The sequence below is a fragment of the Capra hircus genome, assembly GCF_001704415.2.
Source record: "Capra hircus breed San Clemente chromosome X unlocalized genomic scaffold, ASM170441v1, whole genome shotgun sequence".
Lineage (NCBI taxonomy): Eukaryota > Metazoa > Chordata > Mammalia > Artiodactyla > Bovidae > Capra > Capra hircus.
Genome location: NW_017189517.1, coordinates 32,892,187 through 32,913,831, shown reverse-complemented (window position 1 = coordinate 32,913,831; position 21,645 = coordinate 32,892,187). Strand labels below are relative to the sequence as shown.

Below are 21,645 nucleotides of genomic sequence, written 5' to 3'. Positions count from 1 at the left end.
CAAGTGTAATCCTACAGGTAGCATGGGCTTCTTGGTGAAGAACTTTACTGGAACATGAAAATGCAGCTGCCGAATGTTCTGAGCTGCCATTCTTTCCCTTTGGTTGTCCACAGGGAATTCCTGAGCAATGGGCACGATTACTCCAAACCTCCAACATAACAAAGCTGGAACAGAAGAAAAACCCCCAAGCTGTTCTAGATGTTCTCAAATTCTATGATTCCAAAGAAACAGTCAACAACCAGAAATACATGAGCTTTACATCAGGAGGTAAGAATAAATCTAAGATATCAAAAAGTAAAGGAGAAGGAATTCCCTGGTGGTCCAGAGGTTAGGACTCCATGTTTTCATTGACATGGACCTGGGTTCGATCCCTGGTTGGAGAACTAAGATGCTACAAACTGTGGGACACATCCAAAACAAACAAACAATAAATTGAAGTCATTTCAGTCTCAGAACTTCAGGATCAGAACAGAAAGCCTGGAGGGCATTTGAAGACAGTTCAAGCTCCTTTTCCAAATGACTTCAACATAAGTCAGCCAGAGGATAAGTTGGAAGTTGAAGTTGATGTTAGGAGATTTATGGTATTTGAGTGATTTTAGAGCTCAAACAAGGAAATTGTCCAGTGAAGTAGTAGTTGTCAGTTTGAATCAGCAATCACAATTGTTTTGACTCTCCACTGGCATGAAGACACTCAAGTCACTTAGGATCAGGCCTTGTGATGTGTTCATGAAATAAGAGGTGTCTGAATCAAACCCTGGTCTCTTGAAATTTATTTTTTTATCTCTTTGATCATTGAATTGCACCATGATGACACAGCACAAATTTTATGGTTGCTGGATTATTTTGATCAGACCTCAAAATTAGACTTACAAAAAAGACATATGTCTTGGTATTTATAAGAGATCAAAATGGCTGTGTTCCTCCTGCCTTATTTCAGCTTCATTTGCTAGCATGTGACCTGGCCTTTGATACATTGATGTCCAAATTTGTACGATAAACAACTGGGTTGCATCTCTAAAGCAATTTATTATTTTACATCTAAAGGAAGAAGCGAATACTATCATTACAGCTCCAGCTAAAAAATGCCCCTCCCTCTTGGCATTGGTTTTAATACATAGGGCAGATTTGCAGAATTTATTCTTTATTCCATGTTGCAAAATCACTTGTCGTGTCCGACTCTGTGTGACCCCATAGACGGCAGCCCACCAGGCTCCCTGGTCCCTGGGATTCTCCAGGCAAGAACCCTGGAGTGGGTTGCCATTTCCTTCTCCAATGCATGAAAGTGAAAAGTGAAAGTGAAGTCGCTCAGTCATGTCCAACCCTTAGCGACTCCATGGACTGCAGCCCACCAGGCTTCTCCGTCCATGGGATTTTCCAGGCAAGAGTACTGGAGTGGGGTGCCATTGCCTTATTCCATGTTGCCACTGCTTTTTAACCATTTTTATGTGTCGAATTTTCTCAGCTTACAAAGATGAGATCCTGAAAACTAGGTTAGAACTCAACAGTATCTGAGCTATTGCTGTATTCTGAAACTCACCATGTGTTTTCTTGATGCTCTCATGTTGTGACTAATAGCATAGGAAGGGGAGGGAAGGAGCAGAAGGGGAAAAGAAAGCAGGGTGGAAGGAAGGAAAGAAAGGAAAGGAAGGAAGGAGGGGAAGAGGGAAGGAGGAAGCTGAGGGAAAATTCTGAATATAGATGAGTAGAGTCATACCAGTCAGAAGTAGGTAATCTCAGCATTGCTCAGTATAGGTGCAATTCACTGGAGGCCTTCATTAAAACCTATAAAATGGGGTGGCGAGAATATGGTGATGATGCAAGGGTGTGAAATATTTTAACAAAAATGTCATTTGTCATGATATCTATTTAATACTGAATTGACAATTTTCCTTCTGGTCAAACACATGCGGTTTTTTAGAGCATAGTCTCTCAATGAGGCAGTCTTTATAAAACCAAGGTAATATCTTTATCTTCACTTTTCAGATAAAAGCGCACACGGATACATAGCAGCCCATCCTTCGGTAAGTGAAAAATTGAAAATGGTCTTGTATGATTGGTATTTCTGGTGGTCCAACAGAATATAATTGTGCAGGACCAGTTTTTAAATACACATAGAGTCTTTTAAAAATAGTTTAAGAGGTATAATTTAGAATGATAAAATTCACCCTTTTAAAGTGTACAGTTTGATGAGTTTTAGTAAATGTATATACCTGTGCCACCATCACCATAATCCAATTTTAGAACATTTTCATCACCCCAATAAGGTCTCCTAAGTCTGCCTAGAGTTAACCCCATCCACCCCACCCTAGCCCTAGGGCATCACTAATCTGATTTTATGGATTTGTCATTTTGGACATTTCACATAAATGAAATAATATAGTATATGACCTTTGGGGATTGACTTTTCTCACTCAGCATATGACCCAATTAAGTAAGTCTTATCACTGTCTCCATTTTACAGATGAGATTCAGAGAGGTGAAATAACTTGTCTAAGGCCATACCACTACATCTTTTGGTGTCACCTGTTCCAACACACTGAGATGAAGTGGGGAGGGGAAAACTAAAAGTCCCATAGATAGTTTTATCAGAGAAGTGACTGGAAAATAAGAAACTTAGCTCAAGGGCCTTGAAAGTGCTATAGTATCTGAAAGAATACTCATACAGAGAAAATCGTCTTAGACAAGGCTTCTCTTTGTATGAGTTTCATTTTGAAAACCTGATAGAAATAATTTCCTGCCTTGTCTGCTTCCTTAAGAGTGAAATATTATAATTAGCATTAGTGAAAGTTTCCTAACTGCTTATTCAGAGTCATGGATAATCAAGCTAATTCTTCCTTTTATAAAGGACAAATGCTGGCCTGCTTTGATGTCACCCTGGGCAGTCAGTATGACAGCAGTAAATCATTACTGGTGAAAATTAAAGACCCTCAAATAATATGGCAGTTCCTCAAAAATTTAGAAGAAAATTACCACACGAATCAGCAGTTCCACTTCGGGATATATACCCAGAAGAACTGAAAGGCGAGTCTTGAGTAGGTATTTATACACCCATATTTATAGCAGCAATGTTCACAGTAACCAGAATGTGGAAGCAATCCAAGTATCCATCAACAGATGAATGAATAAACATTGTGGTATATCCTTACAATGGGTTATTAATCAAACTTAAAAAGGAAGGACATCCTTACATATGCTACAACATGGATGAACCTCTAGGACATTATGCTAAGTGAAACTATCCAGTCACAGAAAGAAAAATACCATGATTCTGCCTATATATAAGGTACCTAAAGTAGTCAGTATCATAGATACAGAAAGTGGTTGCTGGGTGAGGTAGAAATGGGGTGTTGTTTAATGGGTACAGAGTTTCAGTGATGAAAAGAATTCAGGGGATGGATAGCAGTGATGGATGCACAGCAATGTGAATATACGTAACTCTCCTGCACTGTACACTTAAAAATGGTAAATTTTATGTTATGTCTATTTTATCACAACTAAAGAGAAAACTTAAAAGAATAAAGGCTCTGGACCTAAGTGTTTGGTCTTTTCCTCCACTTACAAGCAGAGGCCACTTTGGGAAAGTGGCTTGATTTCTGTGACCCTCTCTTTCCTCAGCCTTAACTGGGAATACTAACAATACTTGCTTCCTAAAACATGTGTGACTATTGAATACAATAATGCATATAATATACTTCATACATTTCCTAGCACCTACTACGTCTTCATTAAATGTAAGCTACTACTGCTGCTGCTTTTAGATGGCAACGAGGATGAAAACTCATTCTCTCCACACGTGAGACTTGCGTGAGGCCCTGGTACTGGTGCCTTAGCTCAGAATTCTCGCAACAGAGCAGAAGGTAGCCCTCCTGTTCTCACTGCTCATTGCCCTCCTGCTGCTTCTTTGCTATGACAGCTTCCTGGACTCCATTGAAAACAGCACATGAAGGAAGATGCTAACAAAGTGGGAAAGACAAATGCCAACCTTCCATCATCAACACATACTTTACCTCCCTTGATTTAATTACTGTCATTATTGTGCAATTCAAGATAGATATGTTGACAAATAGTTGTTATCTCTTTAGGGAGGTCAGTTATTTTGAACACCAACTTCCTAGGATGGTCCATTGGCCTTATTTTTAGCTTGCTTCTATTGGCTTTACTTGTAGAACTAAAACTAAATCTATATAATGTTCAAAATATTCCATCAGATCAGGAAAGAAACTGATGAATTCACTGTTGGAGTTAAGAACAACTGGATATTTACTTTTTAAAACATGTATCTATCAAGTGCCTCCTTGTCAAAACTAGGAAATTTAGAGCTCAGTCAAGTAAGGGAAGAGAAGTATGAACATAAAGAAGCACAGTACCATATGGATCATGTTACACACCATAAAATATTTCCATTTTCTATGAGAATTCAAAGAAAGGAGCTACCTTTTATCTGGGGAGGAATAAAGGAAGCAGGCCCTTTTCAAGGGCTTAAGCTCAGTGCCTAGTACAAAATATGCACTTGGCACATATTTTGAATGTTGAATTAGAAAAATGCTTCATAGAAAAGGTGGAATTTAAACTCGATCCTAAAGTTCAGATGCGTTTGGATCTGTGAAGATACAGAAGGGTATTCTTGGCAAAGGGAAAGCATGATAAAGGGCAGGGTAGTGAAAAGAGCAATGAGTTTGAATGAAGACTGAGATGCAAGAAAAGGAATCATAGGAGTTCAGCTTTGAAAGGTTGGAGCCAAATCATAGAAGCCCTTAAACAGCATTCTAAGGAATCTGGTCTAAGTAAGTGTACAGGGGGAAGCCCTTGAAGTTTTGTGGAGCAAGAGAGTTAAGTTATTAAAGCTTATGAAGGGTGATTTGATCACACATGTTCACAAGGAATTAAGGACAGAAGGTAAGACTGGATGAAGGGAGACCGACCGGAGAGATATTGCAGGCATCCAAGACCAGAGGTGATGTGGGCCTACGTGAGACAGTGGCAATGGGAATGGAGATTAGATTTAAATTCCGGAGATATCTAGGTCACTAATTAGATGTTGGAGGAAAGGTTGAGGTCAAAGATAATTGCAGGTTTTGCATGATATGTGGGTGGCCAAAAAGATGAGGACATTATCTTCCAGGAGGTGCATATTTCTGTAAGAAGATGCTGAGTTTCCCATCAGGCAACTTGAGTTCAAAGGGCTGGCCAGATTCCCAGATGGAAATAATTGATTAAACTACTTGACTAAGGGTGGGTTTCTATTGATCAGATGAACTAAATTTGGAATCTTAAGGTCACGTTGGATCACTTCTTTGGGACTCAGTAACTTAGGACTGGGGAATTGCATTTTATGTACTTTTTATGACTTTAGGGGAAGATTGTACTTCACACTGCTTGTGCTTTTGTTGCATTAGAAACACTTCCAGTAGACCTAGCTATCCTATAGGATGTGACTTCATGGGATTGACTACGCCTTCTAGATGTAGCCTGAATTGTTTACAAGTTTCAGCATCTTCTAGTAGCCTGGATGGGAATCAAACTAGAAACAATGTTGTAGTCACTAAATGTGTTAAACTAATGGCTATATAATTAATATGGAGTTAATGACGCCTCCCATTGTTGTAGGAATCTGATTTGCTTCTCACCCATCACAGCTTCTTTGGTATTAGTGTTATTAAACACTAAATATTGTTCAGGGACCTACTCTTCAGTCTGAGGCTATTTTGACATTTGTGTATATTTATTGTACTATCAGGGCTTCCCAGGTGGCGCTAGTGGTAAAGAGCCTGCCTGCCAATGCAGGAGACACAAGAGATGCGGGCTTGATCCCTGGGTCAGGAAGATTCCCTGGAGGAGGGCATGGCAACCCACTCCAGTACTCTTGCCTGGAGAATCCCATGGATAGAGGAGCTTGGAGGGCTATAGTTCATAGGGTCCCAGAGAGTCAGACACAACTGAAGTGACAGCGTGCCCACACACACACTTATGCCATATCCAGATGCATGCTCTTACCCTTAGGCACAAAATAGCCCTTTTCTTGTTGATAAACTGTCAGCAGTCAACACAATGATAACCTGCCTGGTACAAATTCAAGGCTTTGTTACCAATTAATTTGATTTTTACAATATATTCATTGATTTAAAAAACATTAAAACTCGAAAATGTTACATGAATAGTTCACTGTTTGTGAGCTCAGTGGAAAATGAAAGGAATTTAAAAAATCTCATGGTGCTTAAATCCTGACCTGAATTTATCTCTGAGTGTGGGCAGGCCCAGGCCACCAAACTGCAGACAGTTCTGCTGACGTGTAAAAGATGAAATTCCCTCCTATCCCTACGTGCTTAAATATCTTATCTCCCTTTTCTTATTTCTGAAGAAAAACAATGAATAGTTAATACCTGGTCTTTGTTTTTATCCTAAGAGTACAAAAACAGCATCAGAGCCTCCTTTGGCTCCTCCCGTGTCTGAAGAAGAAGATGAAGAAGAGGAAGAAGAAGAAGATGACAATGAGCCCCCACCAGTCATTGCACCAAGACCAGAGCATACAAAATCAGTAAGTCCCAAGTGACTGTTTCCAAATGATTCAACAGATACCCTTTGAAACAATCCTGGAGTTCAAAACTAGTTGATGGCCCAGTATCTATTGAGCATCTGTTTTCCCAGAACTAGAATGAGTGAATGAAAGTCGCTCAGTCGTGTCCAGCTCTTTGAGACCCCATGGACTATACAGTCCATGGAATTCTCCAGGCCAGAATACTGGAGTGGGTAGCCTTTACCTTCTCCAGGGGATCTTCCCAACCCAGGAATCAAATCCAGGTTTCCTGCAATGATAGTTCAGTTGGTAAAGAATCTGCTGTGATGCAGGAGATCCTGGTTCGATTCCAGGGTCAGAAAGATCCCCTGGAGAAGGGATAGGCTACCCACTCTTATTCTTGGACTTCCCTTATGGCTCAGCTGGTAAAGAACTAGAATATAAGATACAAATTTGGTTGGGGCTACTGTTTGAAGATACAGATTAACACATGACAGTGAGAGAATAATAACAAACAATATATAAATAAGTGCTAAATTTTAAAACCATGGCAGAAGTTAAGCTAGAGAATGAAATGCATGGGAATCACATAGGAACTATTGCGTCAGCAGAGGAACCAAGACCGCAATTAGCACAGCGTGTTTGGGGACCTCAAAAGACTAGCGCCTGAGAGCTTTCAAGGGCAATATACTTGAAGCTATGTAAAGTTCTTTTCTTTGAAAGAAATCAGTTGTCTTTAAAAGCTTATTAGAGGCTGAGGGGCAGGGTGGAGGGGGGGATGAATAGGTGGCACACAGAAGATTTTTAGGGCAGAGAAAATATTCTGTATGCTGCCATAAGGATGGATGCATGTCATTACGTTGTTTAGTCACTCAGTCGTGTCCAACTCTTTTGCAACCCCATGGACTGTAGGCTTCCAGGCTCCTCTGTGGGATTTTCCAGGCAAGAGTACTGGAGTGGGTTGCCATTTCCTTCTCCAGGGGATCCTTCTGACCCAGGGACTGAACCTGTGTCTCTTGCACTAGCAGGTGAATTCTTTCCACTGAGCCACCAGGGAAGCCCACATGTCATTATATACTCATCTAAACCCACAGAATGTACAACACTAAGAGTGAACCATATGGTGGTTGGATTGAAAGTGATGAAAAATAGGGCACTTGAATATCATAATTCTATTGATCCAGTCCGTGTGTGGCCAAAAATGTAATAGCCCAATGCTACCTTTATTATAGTTTGCTCTTCTAGTTCCTCCTGCTTGACTTCTGTAGGTAAAAACTGTTCAGTAAATACCTCTACAGAAATTGATACTCCTGGAGGCTGCCATCTCATATACAAGATGATGGGATACAGAGGAGGCATTTCTGGAAAGAAAGAATCAAGGGGGAAGGTCAAACATAAATTTTGAGAATTAGAAGAGAGATAGCAAGTATGCTGCTGCTGCTGCTGCTGCTAAGTTGCTTCAATCGTATCCGACTCTGTGCGACCCCATAGACGGCCTCGTACCAGGCTCCTCCCCCTCCTCCCGTCCCTGGGATTCTCCAGGCAAGAACACTGGAGTGGGTTGCCATTTCCTTCTCCAATGCAGGAAAGTGAAAAGTGAAAGTGAAGTCGCTCAGTCATGTCCGACTCTTAGTGACTTCATGGACTGCAGCCCACCAGGCTCCTCTGTATGGGATTTTCCAGGCAAGAGTACTGGAGTGGGGTGCCATTGCCTTCTCTGGATAGCTAGTATACTCAGACCCTAAAACTTTAGGAAGATGATGTAATTATCTAGGATTATACAACTATTTAGTTATAGAATTTTCACTAGTATTTGTATCACCCACACTCAGTGATTTTAGATTAAAGGGACATTGAATTTATTGTTGTTGTTGTTCAGTGACTAAGTCATGTCTGACCCTTTGCAACTGCATGGACTGCAGCACGCCAGGCTTCCCTGTACTTCACTATCTCCCGGAGTTTGCTCAAATTCATGTCCATTGAGTCAGTAATTGAGTATATTAATGATCTACAAAAATTGATACTTCTAGAGTCATAATTGTAAAGGATACATTTAATAATTATGAAAGTACATGATAATAAATCATTGTGTGTATGTTTTTAAAAAAGAATGAACCACATGTAAACTATGGACATTCAGTGATTCTGATGTGTCAATATTGGTTCATCAGTTGTCTTTAACTTGTAACAAAACTTTTTGTCTTTAAGATCTACACTCGTTCCGTGGTTGAATCAATTGCTTCACCAGCAGCACCAAATAAAGAGGTCACACCACCTTCTGCTGAGAACGCCAATTCCAGTACTTTGTATAGAAATACAGATCGGCAAAGGAAAAAATCCAAAATGACAGATGAGGAGATCCTAGAGAAGCTAAGTGAGTTTTTTTCTGCCATCATCCATTTCTTCATGGGAGCGTTTCTTATAAACCACTTTGAGTGGGAATTAAACCTTTAAAAATTTGAACCTGCTTACAGACTCCCTGACGTCATGAGATAAACAGTTTGAGATGCACTGTGTATTTTAAATCTCCAACCCCCCTTACTCCTAATTACACAGAAACCAAATATTTTCACTTGAAAAAAATCAATTTAGGGGAAAACTTCACTAAATGAATTAAGCAGTAAGTTTTATTTTAAGATTATACCTCCTCCCAAAGAGATGAAACAGTCTGATGAAAAATATCCTATGATCATACCCTAGGGGCGCCCACCTGATCAATCATGATAGATAATTCAACCTCAGAAACCAACACAGTCAGTCAAAATGGGCAGCCACAACAAAATAGCCCTTTCTCTTAATTTAGGTACATTGCTATATGGACAGGAAGTCAGGGCAAGCTGATGCTTTCAACCTCCTTCTTGCAGTGTTATTAGTGTATCCATGCTTGTGCATACACAGTTGCTCCATTTTACAAACACTTCTTTTCCAGTTACCTTTCTGGGCCAGAAAGATTGAAAAAAAAAAAATTCTCTGTTGAAAAGAGCCAAAGTTCTGTGAAGCATACTCATTAAACTCATACTTCAAAAGCATCTAACAGATTGCAAGTTTTCTGCACTTTGTGCCTTCAATCTAATTCCTACTCATCCTTCAAACCTCAGCTCAAAAGATGCCTCCTCAGGAAAGCTGTCCTTTTCTCTCTCAGTATGAGTTGAGGGATCTTTTTACTGCCTTTATCATGCGATGGTTTGATAGCATCACCAACTCAATGGACATGTGTTTGAGCGAACTCTAGGAGTTGGTGAATGACAGAGAAGCCTGGCATGCTGCAGTCCATGGGATCTCAAAGAGTCAGACACAGTTTAGTGACTGAACTTTGAACTATTGTAGCAAATAATCCCATTGTACTTGTCTGTCTTCTTCACTAGACCAGGAGCTCTTTAAAGATGAGATTGTGTCTTCTTTTCCCACATGTCCAGCTCTAATAAAGTGCCTGATACATAAAAGGACTTAATGGATGCTATTTGATTGAATGGGTGAAAAAATGAGTAAACAAGTGCCTCTTCACCGGGTTCCTACTTGTCTGTTCTATGCCAGAGTCTTTTGGAGGAAACAATCAAAAACAATTTCCTGATATTAAGAAGCTTACAATTTTATTTGTAAGATAAGGTTTAATAGTGTGACACAATTAAAGAATAGGACGCCATCTTGTTCATGCAACAGTCCTTCTAAAAGAACTCAGAAAAGGAAGAGAGCAGTGCAGGCTATAGGTCACAGGAAGACTCTGCAGAGGTGGTCGGAGGGCCAGTTTGCCCTCCAGGGGACATTTGACAGTATCTGGAGACATGTTTTTTCTCACAGGACAGGAAATGCCGCTTGCATCTAGTGGATAGAGGCTAAGGGTGCTTCTAAACACTGTGATGCAAAGGATAAGCCTCCTTCCTTTCTCCTCTGCATCAAAGAATTATTCAGCCCCAAATGTCAACAGTGCTGATGTTGAAACATTCTGAGACAGAGGTATTTGGGAAGGCTAAGTTTCAGTAAGTGCTCAGAACTGGAATTGAGCGTTTAGCCAACTGACTTTACTGTACATGATTAAATATACCTCTTTAGTGCTGATACAAACTATTCCTGAATAAAAGCAGAAATAATTCCCATTTACTAAGTGCCTTCTCTGCTGGCCACTTAACATACATTTTCGAGTTTAATGTTCACCATAATTCCTTGTGGTAGATTTTCCTAGCCTCATTTTACAGATCAGTGAAAGTAAGCCTCAAAAAGCGAAAGTTACCAGATCACCAAACTAATGCATGACGTACCCAGAGTTGAAATGCAAATCTCTTTGCCTTTGAAGCTTGTATTATTTCCATTATTCAGTTTACTTCTGCATGTGCTGGCTGTCTGTTGTATAAAAGGGATGAATAAAGGAAAGAATTGCCTGGATAATTTCAGTTCACGTATTCTTGGAATACTTAATGCCTTAGTTTTCTTTATTTTGCACGTTCTATATCAGATTTTAAAAATATAACAGCTTTGCTTTAGTAAAAATGATTATTTGATACACAGCCCATGCCAAAGTGAACTCCACTATAAGTGGGGAAGGTGGGAAGGGTGGCCTCACCTTCAGTCTCAGGAATCTGATTACTGTGAGGTGAGTAGCCCAGACGACAGAGCTGTCAGGCTGTTGTGAGGGCCAGCCCTTGGAATCATTCACTAATGGCTGAAATGAACAGATCATCTTTCAGTTTTACACAGATGGATAGCCTGGGTCTGGCTTGTTCATTGTGGTCTGGTCTGAATTTGATGGAAAATAAAGAAACCCCTACATTTTACTGAATTTTTTCAAAAGGTGCTGACTGTCAGCAGAATTGTGCAATCCTAGAAATTGGTTTTGGACTTCCCTCTTTTGGGCCCCACAAACACCTCCTTCTCTCGCCACCCCCTCCCCAGCTGAAATTCCCCACTGAAAATTCTTTCTCTTAATTTACCCTGAAATAGAGCCAATATGAGTTTAGAGAGTTCTTTTGTTTTTTGTTTGGTTGTTTGCAGAAGTCAAAATGTTCATTATGCCAAAGAGAAAATCTTTTCGTGGATGGACATCTTAGTTTATTTTATATGTAGGACAACACATTGATTGACTTTTCTGTCACTGAAACCACATCATGAGCCCCATTTTTAAATATTAGTATTTAGTGATTTCTTAAATCCTTGTCCTTTAAAGTGAGTGGTTTGTTTCTCATTTAGGAAATTGCTCTGGTTGGAAGTTTTTCTGGTATTGCTATCATTTTTTCCTTTTGATTTTGAGTGGCTGATTTTCATCACTTTGTGCCTATTGTGTCACAATGTTTTTTTAATCCTATCTTCAGTGTAATTTATGAATACAAATTATAATGGCTCTGATGAAAGAGGTCACTGTAAAAGCTTGTTTTGTAATTCAGAATTGTAAACAAGGTTTCCTGTTCACTCGTTTTGCATCAGTAGATGGCAGCACACACTCTCCTGTGACTGATAATGGACCTGGTGGTGCCATTTTAGTTGAATAGCAGTTAAATTCAGAAACAGGAGCACATCAAAATGGCCATCTTTTGGTAATTCTTATGGGACTTCCTTGATGGCTCAGCTGGTAAAGAACCCGCCTAAGAGATGTGGGTTCAATCCCTGGGATCCCCTGGAGAAGGAAATGACAATCCACTCCAGTATTCTTGGCTGGGAAATCCCATGGACAGGGGAAGCTGGTGGGCTGCAGTCCATGGGGTTGCAAAAGAGTCAGACACGATTGAGCATGTGCACACATATACACATAGTCCTTATGAAAGTATTCATTCCCAGTTTTTGTTATTGTTGTTTTTATCCTGCATACCACAGAAATAAAAGTTGAATCATTTACTACCATAAAACCTTGTTAACTAATGCCTACCAATTGGATTTGGTCATAATTCAGACAGTGGCTTGGGCCGAAGCTTACTTTTGTTCCATCTACAGAAAACAGTTTGCTCAGCAACGTATAGTATAACTTTCTTAGAAGACTTTAAACTATTAATAAAACTTTGGTTTGAAGTGACTTTAAAATCATTTCATTAAAAAAATTAAGTTCCAGGTCCTTACTAACCCTTAATAGCTAGCTTTAATAAAAGTAGTTCACAGTGTTATAGAAATCTGGGAGGCAATTTGAAAAATGAAATAGCAACTCAGGAATCATTAAGTTGGTGGTAGACATAACTCAAGTAAAATACATCTCTGTATTAAAATATGGGGCATTTACAAAATGAAATTCCCAATTTTATTTGCTTTTAATTCAACAGATATTTATTGAGTAACCAATGTATTCCACACACAGCTTTATATGAAGAAGCACTGGGGATACAAGATGCATAAGATGTGGCTCCTGTCCTTATGACACGATCTATAAGGGGATGTCAAATACACAGATATAGATAGAAGGATGATAGATTAAGTACAAAGAAGGAGAGCAAGAACAAAAGCAAGAAAAAAGCCGAAGTGACAGAAAGAGAGAGAGAGAGAGAAGGTGCAATAGTAGTACAGAGAAGTTATTGACTTTATTCCAAAAAATCAAGGAAGACTTCCTAGAAGAGGCTTAACTGAAGCTGAGTTGAAGCTGCATAAGAACTTGCCAGGAAAAAAACTTAGAAGGACATTCTAGGCAGAGACTAGCACACAAAGGAGGTATAAAGGCATATGCTTGGGAATGTTAACTCATTCAGTACCACTTGAATATAGAATTGATGGTAGATGTTGATACTGGAGTTTTAAGAGAAGAAGCTAAATTACGTAGCAGGATCTGATCATGAGCTGCAAGTTGTTCATTTTGGTGAGAGCATAGGGTTCCAGTCAGGGAGATGAGATGGAGAATGATGCAGGAGCCAGATATGAAGGACCTTGGATTCCATGCCAAGGAGTTTGAGCTTTACCCTGTAGGTGTTGGGGAAGGCTCCAGGAACCCTGAACCAGAGAATCACTTGATCAGATCTGTACTTAGAGTATCCTGATAGAGGTGTGGAGCCTAGACTGAATGGGTGGAGGCTGAAAATTTTGAGTCCAATTAGGAGGCTGTTGTATAGTTCAAACAAAAAATGACGAGGGCCCAACTAAATCAGTAGTAATGAGGAATGATAGATTCAAAAGGTATCTAGGAGGTAAACAGAGATAGGCCCAGGATTCAGTAGAAAATTCCATGTGGGGATGAAGGTAAGGGATGAGTCAAGGTGATTACCAGATTTCTGACTTGGGCTCCTAATTCGTGGGATGGTAGTACCATCGACTGAGATTGGGAATACAAGAGGAAAAAACTTACAGTAACTCACATATGGTAAGTCTTCTTTAACCTAACTGGAACATGGACTTGCTTGTCTTACAAAAAAACGAACAACAAAAACCTAACCACCATGGATGAACAACCCATGAGTGAAACATTTATTATTTTTTCAAGTATACGATGTACTTTTAATTCTGAATTAAATTGTTCACTAGCCCAGAAAGTAGGTCATGTCTAAATTAGTACAAAGTATTATCTGTAGCACACAGTTTAGCTCTGGAATACAATTTTTCTTGTTCACATTCATTTGGTTAATGGATTCAGTGAAAACCATTGTTCTGGGCACTGAAGTTACCAGAATGAAAAGACAACGTTCTGGCCCTCAGAAAGCAGCATGTTTGAGGCTTCCCAGGTGGTGCTAGTGGTAAAGAACCTGCCAATGCAGGAGATGTAAGAGAAGCGGGTTTGATCCCTGGGTAGGGAAGATCCCCTAGAGGAGGGCTTGGCAACCCAATCCAGTATTCTTGCCTGGAGAATCCCAGGGACAGAGGAAGGGCCTGGCGGGCTACAGTCCATGGGGTTACACAGAGTCATACACGACTGAAATGACTTAGCCACACACAAGTCTCATTAGAAGGATCAAAGAAGAATTCACAAGGGATAACTTGATATTATACTTACATAATCAATGGGAATTCATGGGATTGATAAGAAAGGGAAAGAGGGAGCATGTCCAAAGACCAGAGCCTTGGATAGTGATGGTGTTGCTAGGATATAAAGTAGGAAGGTTGGAGAGGAGAGGAATAATATAAGGTTAGACTGGATTGGGTAGGCGTTAGATGCTGCTCGATGGTAAAGGGCCTTCTATGCCAGATGAAAAATTTGAACTTGATCCTGTAGTAAGGAGGAACTTTTGAGGATTTATGGATAATGGAGTGAAATCACTCTGAAGTAGGCTGACCTTACATCTCAGTTTACCCAAGACAGTCTTGGTTTATGAATTATATGGTTACCCTATTCCAGAGGCATTGTGGAAAAAGAATTAGAGAAGGCAGAGTTTGGAGTTTGGTAATGACTAGCACAAATGTTTAAACAATAGATATTGAGAGCCTAAACAATCACAGTGGCCATGGGCATGAAGAGGAGAAAATGGATAAGAGTGACAATTAGCAGATAGACTCCATAATTAGATAATGTGTATAAATCTTTTTTTTACTGATTCCACACTTCTTTGAATAGGGGCCATGTTAGTAAGATATAACTTAGAGGTAATGATACTGATGTTTAAGATAATTTAAAAGTACTGATACTGATACTGAGGTTCAGATAGAGAAAGGAGAGCTGAAAGTATCCAGATAAATGATTCCTTTCAAAGTTGTCCTCTTGCAAACTTATTCCCATGATGCTGCTATGGCACAGAATTTTCCTGTACCTATTTGAGCTTTGCATTGAAGAGTCAATGTCACTTCCTTTAGATTGATTCTGAGTAATGGCAAGTATTGATCCTCTGAGTAGTGGGTATGATATTTTGAACTTGTAAAACCAGTATTTTTTCCCAGAGCCAAATAGGATAAATGAATGGTTTTCTTATGTGGTTTGTCAAATTATTCCACAATGTTTGAAACAAAAACAGTAAATAGATAAGTGCTTGCCCAGGGATGAATTGGTAAGCACAGAGGGAATCTAGAGTGACTGCTAACCCATACAAGATTTCTTTTTAGGATGATAAAAATGTTCTAATATCAGATTATGGTAAAATTTAGTTAATTTGCACAAGCCTAAAGGTTTACTCAAAGCCATTTAATTGTGCACTTTAAATGAGTGAACTTGATGGTATGGAAATCATATCTCAGTTAAACTATTAATGTTTTGAATGCTAGCAGGGTCCTAGGTTCAAGGATGTGTAGAGATTTTTAGGATTTTATTTTATAATTATACAATTTTTTAATTGAAGTATAATTGTCTTACAATATTATATTACTTTCAGGTATCTGGGGATGTATTTAAAAAAAAAAAACCACAAAGCCTCATTACTAAAGTGTGTTCTTTATTAGACCCATCCCCATCCCCCACTGCCCTTAGTGTAGTACTGGGTACATATTAATTGCTCAAGAGATATTTATCCAGCAGAACTGAATGTGCTGCAGAATTGAATGTACTCAACTTCACTCTAATTCAGAGAAGACAGTGATTTTATTAAATACTGTGTTCAAGTCTTTAGATGTTTTTATCTCCTAATCTACAGTATCCTTTTATGAGAACTTTTTTTATAAATGTTGGGTTATGATTTGTTCTTTTTGTTGCCTAAACATCATCAATTTTGAGTATAAGCATCTGGGTTATTACTACTAGTTTAATTAATATATTACTGTTTATTACTTTAATAAAATGTATCACTATCCATATAAATTTTAGAAACCACATGAGAATGTTTCTCTAACATTTTATTTGTCATTGGCTCTAGCATGTTAAATTTTAGTATTAAATAGAAGCAAATCAATCAATTTAAATGTCTCTCTCTCTTTCTTCCCTCTCTCCCCTCAGGAAGCATTGTGAGTGTTGGTGACCCAAAGAAAAAATACACAAGATTTGAAAAAATAGGTCAAGGGTAAGTGATTATATATATGAAGACCGTGTGTGCATGCATGCATGTTAGCTTATATGAAAACTCCTGCCCCCTCTACATCTGTATGGATGTTAATGCTTAAGGTCCTGTTTCATTGTCAAAGTGTAAAGTGACAGGTGGTGGGGAAGATCCTTATTGAATGATCCAGAGATGAGCAGAGTTGACGGACTGAGTAAGGAAGAAATAGATTAGTAATCGCTGAGTGGGATGGAGTTCATCATTTTCACCTAGTATGCTTATAAGAATGGAGATTCCCAGGCCCTGCTGCCAGAGATTTGATTCAGAAGTCTGGAGTGGGGCCTAGTAACCTGAACTTTGGAACCGTTTCCTCAAATAATCCTGACCCATCAGCTAGACCTGGAAACCAGGGGGTTAGATCATTCAGGGGGGCTAAAGGTGGGAGTCACCAGTTCTACAAGTCAGCTATAAATAGACATGTTTCTCAAGCCTCAGTATGAAACTAAGCAGGAGTACCTGAGTAGGCAACAGGGTTTGAAATAGGAAAATGTTTTGTTTAAAGAGAAATGAAGCATTCTAAAGGGGTGTCCTTAAAGGGGAAATGAGACAAGATATTGAGTTGGCCAACAGATTCATTTGGGTTTTTGGTAAGATGTTACACAAAATCCCGAACAAATTTTTTGGCCAATACAATATTTAGGTGTACCAACTCCTGTATGCCAGGAACCAAGATGGCACCCCAGAGGTCTCCTGACTGAGGCTGGGGCTGGGAAGAGAGGGATACTGCTGATGTACCTGCAAAATTGTGCTATCCCCTCAGCTAATGGAGTCTGTTTTCAGGTAAGAGAATGTAGGATTGCTTCAGCCACCTCACTGTTTTCCCTGGGATTCTTAGGTTCAGGAAATTATATATTGTATATAAGTTGAACTGTTTTTTGTGATTTTTATATTTTATTTCTTTCTCCCTCTGCCCTGCCCAACTTTTGTACTGACGTGCCTTTTGAAATTGCCAACTTATGTCGGGAAATGAGGGAAAGGATTCATTAGATATTTTGACTAGAGGGTAAGAGGGACACTCGGGGATTGTGCCTGGTGGGAATCAAGGTGAAAAGACCCTAAGAGGAAGGCAGAAACTCAGGGAGAAATATATGGCAATGTCTTCTTCCAATGGAAACTATAATGATGATGCATTTGAACTTTCTAGGAGAGTAAAATGTATACCTGTTTGTGCTCTTGCTTCATTCCTCATCATTTAATGCCACTGGTATTCTCACTCACTCATGTAAAAAAAAGTTTTGTGGTGTCTAGAGGTCCCCTAAAACTTAACAAGTCAAATAGTATTTCTGCCCATTGCTCTAGGACAGTGCTGTCCAGTAGAACTTTCCAGGATGGTAGAGATGGTCTACATCTGCACTGTCCTGTGTGGTAACCACTAACATTTGGCTGTATAAAAGTGAAAGTCGCTCAGTCATGCCCAACTCTTTACAACCCCATGGACTATACAGTCCATGGAATTCTCCAGGCCAGAATGCTGGAGTGGGTAGCCTTTCCCTTCTTCAGGGGATCTTCCCAACCCAGAGATCTAACCCAGGTCTCCCACATTGCAGGTGGATTCTTTATCAGCTGAGCCACAAGGGAAGCCCAAGAATATTGGAGTGGGTAGCCTATCCCTTCTCCAGCAGATCTTCCCAACCCAGGAATAGAACCAGGGTCTCCTGCATTGCAGGTGGATTCTTTACCAAATGAGTTATCAGGGAAGCTATAGAGCACTTCAAATGTGTCTAGACTAAACAAGAGCTATTTATTTACATAAATTTATTTGTTCATACATTTGTTGAATACCAACTATGTGCCAGGCACTATGCTAAGTGCAGGAGAAACAGAGCTTGCTAATGTGGGCTCTCAAGGAATTTATAATCTATAGTGATGAATGCTTGTGTGTGTGTGTGTGTGTGTGTGTGTGTGTGTGTGTGTGTGTGTGTGTTTGAAGTCGCTCAGTCGTGTCCGACTCTTTGCAACCCCATGGACTGTAGCCTACCAGGCTCCTCCCTCCATGGGATTCTCCAGGCAAGAGTACTGGAGTGGGTTGCCATTTCCTTTTCCAGGAGATCTTCCCAACCCAGGGATCGAACCCGGGTCTCCCACATTCCAGGCAGATGCTTTAACCTCTGAGCCACCAGGGAAGCCCTGATGAATGCTTGAACAGGCTAAATAGGATACCTTGGGTGACATGCCTAGTCAGTTCACCAAAGTGTAGGGCAGGATTGGCTTCTGTAGCCATTATTTCCCACCTGGAGTTTTCCTTCTTAGCTTCCAGTGAAGTAGTTGTTTTATTTAAGTTAGGAAGCTATGCCTTCTCAAGTCCATGTATCAATACAAGCCTTAACTCACTTTCTTTTGGTCCAAAAGGTTAGCACCATAAGGCAGGTTAAAAAACATAATGTTATGTACTAATAACTTGGAAAGGAAAAGTTACCTTTTAGATTTTATTTTAATTGAATTGGGTCTTTGATGGAGCTAACATTGCAAAGTGATACACAATCCATAGAGAAATAGCATTCCAGATCTTTGCTGTCCAGTATGGTAGCCATGTGGCTGTTAAGCCCTGGAAATGTAACTAGTCCAAATTGAGATATACTGTTATTATAAAATAGATACCTGATTTCAAAAAGTTGCTATGTAATAAATGATGCAAAATACCATAGTAATAAGGTTTATATTGATTATATGCTAAATTGATATTTTAATACATGTTAAGTAAAATATGTTATTAATATTAATGTCACCTTTAAGCTTTTTTAAATATAGCTTCCCCCCAAATTTAAAATATGGCACACGTTAATATGTTTAATGGACAACACTGCCCTAGTTGTAGGTTTAAATGGGAGCTTTTTATTTGTTCATAAAGTGTTTTTTTCAGAGTTGTCTTTGGGGGCATGAAAGATGTTATAATTTTGTTTTGATTGCTTATTCTAACTAAGACGCAACCGAGCCAAAAACATCACTGAATTTAGAAAAGAAAAAAGTAAGAGATGGTTTCAAATATCTCCCAGATACCAGGTAATGAAGCAAGACTGATTTTTCCAAGAACAAAGATTAGACTGCCAGGCTATTTTGCATACCAAAGAGATTTCCCCTCCTGGATGGTATTTGTGCCTCTAACCTCTGAAGGTGCAAAAGGAGAGTTCTCTTTTTCTGCATACCTTTGTAAAGCTTTTGCAATCTAAAATGAAAAATCAAAGCAGAAATCCTGCTTGCCACTGCAGAAAGATTTAACATCCCAACAAGTTCATCATTTTCAAGAATGATGAAACTGGCAGATAGTTCACTCACAGACCACATTCAGCCTTTAAATAAGCCCTTAGAGGGTAGGGAGTCTGTTTTTTGTGGGGGGGGTGTTCTCAATTTACCTAATTTTATTACAGTTATATTTGATTAGGCTTCATACTCAAAATATTAATTTGCTCTAACCAGCATTATTTTACAGGGAGGAGTTGAATTGGCCCCAAGCTATTTGGTTTTACATTTTCTATTGCCTAAATATTGATGGTTCCCCCAAACCTATCACTTTCTTTGCATTCTTTTTTTTTATTATTAATTTTAATTGGAGGATAATTGCTTAAGAAAGATGTGTTGGTTTCTGCCATACAACAATGTAAATCAGCCATAAGTACACACACACACACACACACACACACACACACACACACACACATATATATATATATATATATATATATATGTATGTATCTCCCTTTTCTCATGAGCCTCCCTCCCAGCCTCCCCCCAGGACTCCTTTTGATTTATCCTTTTTATAGCCTTTTATTGTCTAGCACAGTCCTTTTGTACTTAGCAAATCCCCCTAAAACAGTTTTAATCAACAGCCAGAGTTCATTTGGCCAACCTCAAAGATTCACATAGTTTCCCCTGTCTGCTTTCCCCATTTCTCTTGATCTGTTTTTGCCCCAATAAATATTTGTTGAACTAATAAAAATGTTTGACTTTTTTCTGTCCTCTGTCTTTTCCTGAGTATATGCTTGTCTTTCTAGCTCCTTCTGTCTCTCTCTTTTTTTCCCAATGTGTCTTCAACTGTTTCTCATAATGACTAAATCAGCCTCACATTCTCCTTTGGCTGTTTGGCTATTTGTGTGTGTCACATGTCTGTCTTTTTTATCCATGTTAGCTTCACCTTCTGCCCATTTTCACATACACATCCAAATAAAATGGTTATCATATAAAATCAAGATGTATTTACATAGCTATTAAAGATGTAAGCTAGTAACTTAAATCGATTTATTTACTCTATCATTTATTTAATAAACTCATTTTTTTCATTTTTGAGTAGATTTTTTGCTCTCTTAATTTTAAAGGGAATGAGCAAAATATTGATTTATTTCTCTCCAGACCAGGAAAAAAAAACACTTAAATTAATTTTCCTTTTACTTAAATTGCTCTCAATGGATTATCCCATGAAATATTGACCCACGTTAGATAAACTAGATTCTACTCTCAATATATGGGCTTCCTTGGTGGCTCACTGGTAAAGAATCTGCCTACAACTCAGGATATGCAGGTTCAATCCCTGGTTGGGAAGATCCCCTGGAGAAGGAAATGGCAACTCACTGCAGTATTCTTGCCTGGGAAATCTCATGGGCAGAGGAACCTGGCAGGCTACAGTCCATGGTGTCGCAAAGAGTCAAACATGACTGAGAGACTAAACAACAGTAGTTATCAATGTATAGAGTTTTTATTTTCTTTTCAAACTTATGGAGTTTGGTTTTTTTAAAAAATTGATTTGCTTTACCTACTATGATGGTGACATTCAAACCTGTGTCAATAACCATTTGGTGCTAGGAATAATCAGCCCCAGTATTCCATTTTTAGCTCCCTGGAGCACAACAACTTACTATTGGGAGCCAGATTTGAGAGGAACCTCTCCATTAATCACCCTCATCTACTTGCAAAATGAAAATTTTCCAGTATGGGTTCCTGCTCGCCCAGCATTCAGGCCTAGGGCCAGAGTATTGGACTTCATCTCTCATAAATCAAATTTCAGAATTGCATGTTTAATCATCTGAGGTCATAGCTGTGACTTGAAGGCTAAAAATGACATTATTTTATCAGATTTGCGGTGAAAAGTATGCTATAAGTGGCCACCAAATCTAAGTATTTAGGGCAGATGTATGTAAAGTTTAAAAAGAAACAGAGAGAAAGAAAACAGGACTGGCACCCCAGAAATTATCATTAACTTGACAATATGAGTTTCTCAGAAATATATCTGGTGGAGATTTAAGCATCTTCACTCTCTAGGATAGTTATAGAAAATAACTTGTTTAA

At 39.1% G+C, this 21,645-nt stretch overlaps 1 protein-coding gene across 4 annotated transcripts in view; it reads left to right on the top strand.

The window, feature by feature from the left end:
• PAK3 (p21 (RAC1) activated kinase 3) overlaps window positions 1-21,645 on the top strand; it is a 127,832-nt gene that overhangs the window by 57,960 nt on the left and 48,227 nt on the right. For all 4 annotated transcript variants that reach the window (XM_018044121.1, XM_018044122.1, XM_018044119.1 and 1 more), the window contains 5 exons: window positions 114-267; window positions 1,984-2,021; window positions 6,404-6,535; window positions 8,723-8,888; window positions 16,269-16,332. In XM_018044121.1, coding sequence (XP_017899610.1) covers window positions 114-267; window positions 1,984-2,021; window positions 6,404-6,535; window positions 8,723-8,888; window positions 16,269-16,332 — 554 coding nt within the window. The remainder of the gene's footprint in view (window positions 1-113; window positions 268-1,983; window positions 2,022-6,403; window positions 6,536-8,722; window positions 8,889-16,268; window positions 16,333-21,645) is intronic.